Source organism: Penaeus monodon, chromosome 12 (genome assembly GCF_015228065.2).
Source record: "Penaeus monodon isolate SGIC_2016 chromosome 12, NSTDA_Pmon_1, whole genome shotgun sequence".
In the NCBI taxonomy this organism is placed as follows: domain Eukaryota; kingdom Metazoa; phylum Arthropoda; class Malacostraca; order Decapoda; family Penaeidae; genus Penaeus; species Penaeus monodon.
This window is the reverse complement of record NC_051397.1, coordinates 24,803,817-24,806,316: the sequence shown is the minus strand read 5'-3', so window position 1 is coordinate 24,806,316 and position 2,500 is coordinate 24,803,817. Positions and strand designations below refer to the sequence as shown.

General features: G+C 38.0%; 1 protein-coding gene across 1 annotated transcript in view; it reads right to left on the bottom strand.

The window, feature by feature from the left end:
* LOC119579666 (neuroligin-4, X-linked-like) overlaps positions 1-2,500 on the bottom strand; it is a 38,828-nt gene that overhangs the window by 5,164 nt on the left and 31,164 nt on the right. Inside the window, 2 exon segments of the mRNA XM_037927578.1 lie at positions 325-476; positions 1,074-1,296. Coding sequence (XP_037783506.1) covers positions 325-476; positions 1,074-1,296 — 375 coding nt within the window.

Genomic DNA, 2,500 nt, shown 5'->3' with positions numbered 1-2,500 from the left:
ATATTTACAAGGTTGCCTTTTATACTGGGGAAACACAAGCACGCTAACGCAAATACAGACGCACCGCATATACGAATATTCACACACACACACACACACACACACTACTAATCTATCTAATCTATCTCTATTCTCTCTTCTCTCTCATCTCTTCTCTCTATTCTCTCTCTCTCTCTCTCTCTCTCTCTCTCTCTCTCTCTCTCTCTCTCTCTCTCTCTCTCTCTCTCTCTCTCTATATATATATATATATATATATATATATATATATATATATATATATATATATATATATATATATAACTAGGTACAACAGGTTATACTTGCCCCGTTCTGGCGAAGTTGGTCCAGTAGCTGAGCATGGTTTCCGACAGCTTGACCTCGCTCTGAGTGTAGTTGCTAGGGAAGTAGGAGAGCGACTCCACCAAGGGCGCCCCCCACATGTAGGCCAGCTCCTCGCCGTGGACGCAGCCGACCCGCTAGCGATGGGGGACAGATTGAAGACGGGGTTAAATAGTTTTAGTGTAGATAAGTCCCTAATTATATCTATATACCTGTAAGTTGCTGCAGTATTAACGTTGATCCTAGAATCCGCCAGTGACCGGCGAGCTTTTGTTTTCATGCGTTTATACGGTCAACAAGCACGCCAGTGTTACTTTACTGGATATCGATAGTGATGCTGAATCAGATGTTTTCTCATTCATTTAATGTCTTTATGTGAAGAGCCCGTCCTTTGAAAATATAAGAAAGGGAAGACTAAGGTAAACGACTTTTCTGAAAAATGCTCTAAAATAGGAGGGATGTTATTGTCATTATTCTGAAATTATTGTTCCTCTTATTATCATTTTTATTTATTTATTTATTTATTTTTGTAAGCCTTAGCGCATCTATTACAACGGGACCGAGAAAACAAAAGTCTTGGGCTTAGGGACGGGAGAAATTTATAATAATGACAGACCTGTACGTATGTGTGTGTGTGCCTGGGGTGTTCTTGTTCGTGTGCAATGCACGTGTATATATTTCTACGTTTCTTTTACTTTCAGTTCCATAGTTTATTCCATATTCTTGTAACTTACATGCTGGAAGTCGCCGTTCCTGGTCTGGTGGTCGAAGACATAGAGGAAGGTGTGCGGCGAGGAGAGGGCGTGCAGGCTGCCGGTGTTGAGCACGGGCGCCGAGTAGAGGGCGTCGGAGAGCAGTGCCAGGGTCTCGTCGCGTGTGCTGATCGGGTGCCGCACGGGCCGCTCCCAGTCCGTGTATTCGTTGATGACTGTCGCCATGATCTCCGTCAAGTGGTAGCTGGTGGCGGAAACGGGGAGAGTTGGTGAGTTTAGGGAATATCAGCGGCAGGTGTGTGTGTGTGTGTGTGTGTGTGTGTGTGTGTGTGTGTGTGTGTGTGTGTGTGTGTGTGTGTGTGTGTGGTGGGGTGTGTGTGTGTGTGTGTGCGTGTGTGTGTGGTGTGTGTTGTGGTTGTGTGTGGTATGTGCGTGTGTGTGGTGTGTGTGTGTTGTGTGGTTGTGTGTGTGTGTGTGTGTGTGTGTGTGTGGGTGGTGTGTGTGTGTGTGTGTGTGTGTTGTGTGTGTGTGTGTGTGTGTGTGTGTGTGTGTGTGTGTGTGATAGACTGCTATTGATTATTGAAATATATGTGTGAGGAAACTGAAAAAGGATGATTTTTTTCTTCTTCATATTTCCTCCTGCTTTGGGTAAACAGAATATTTACATTCAATAAATGGTAAATGACAATAATCAATCTCAAAAAAATATTTCCCTTGACCCTCCCGTTTAAAAAAAAGAAAAGGAATATAGCAATTTCGTACATGCCACCGAGTTTAGTGCATAATGAAGAGTACCTTCGTAACTGCAGCAAAATAAACACCAAGCGAGTTTCATCCCTAAACAGCGGGGGAATTAAATGGCATTATATGATCTCATAATCTCACTTCCAGAAGACAAGAGTGTGAAAGAAGCTCATTTCGCTTCTTCTTTATGCTATGACTTAATTGCTTGTTTCTATTCTATACTTTTAACCACAGAAGAAAAAAGGTGAAGATTTTTGAAAGTACATGCAGGCTTCTCTATGAAAATATTGAATAAGATAAGGATGATGATGATAACAACAATAATGATAATGATAAAAGTGATAATGATAATATTAGAAATAATTATACTACTGCTAAGAGTAGTAGCAGTAGTAGTAGTAGTAGTAATATTAATAATGATAATAATAATAATAATAATAATAATAATAATAATAATAATAATAATAATAATAATAATAATAATAATAGCAATAATATTAACAGTAATAATGATAATAATAAAAATAGTAATAATAATGATAAAAGGATAATAGAAAGGATCATGATAATGATAAAATAATAATACAGTAATAACAAAAACAAATATGACAATAATAACAATAATAATAAGAACAATAATAAAAATAATAATAGTAATATCAATAATTATAACAACAATAATAATAATGATGATGATGATAATA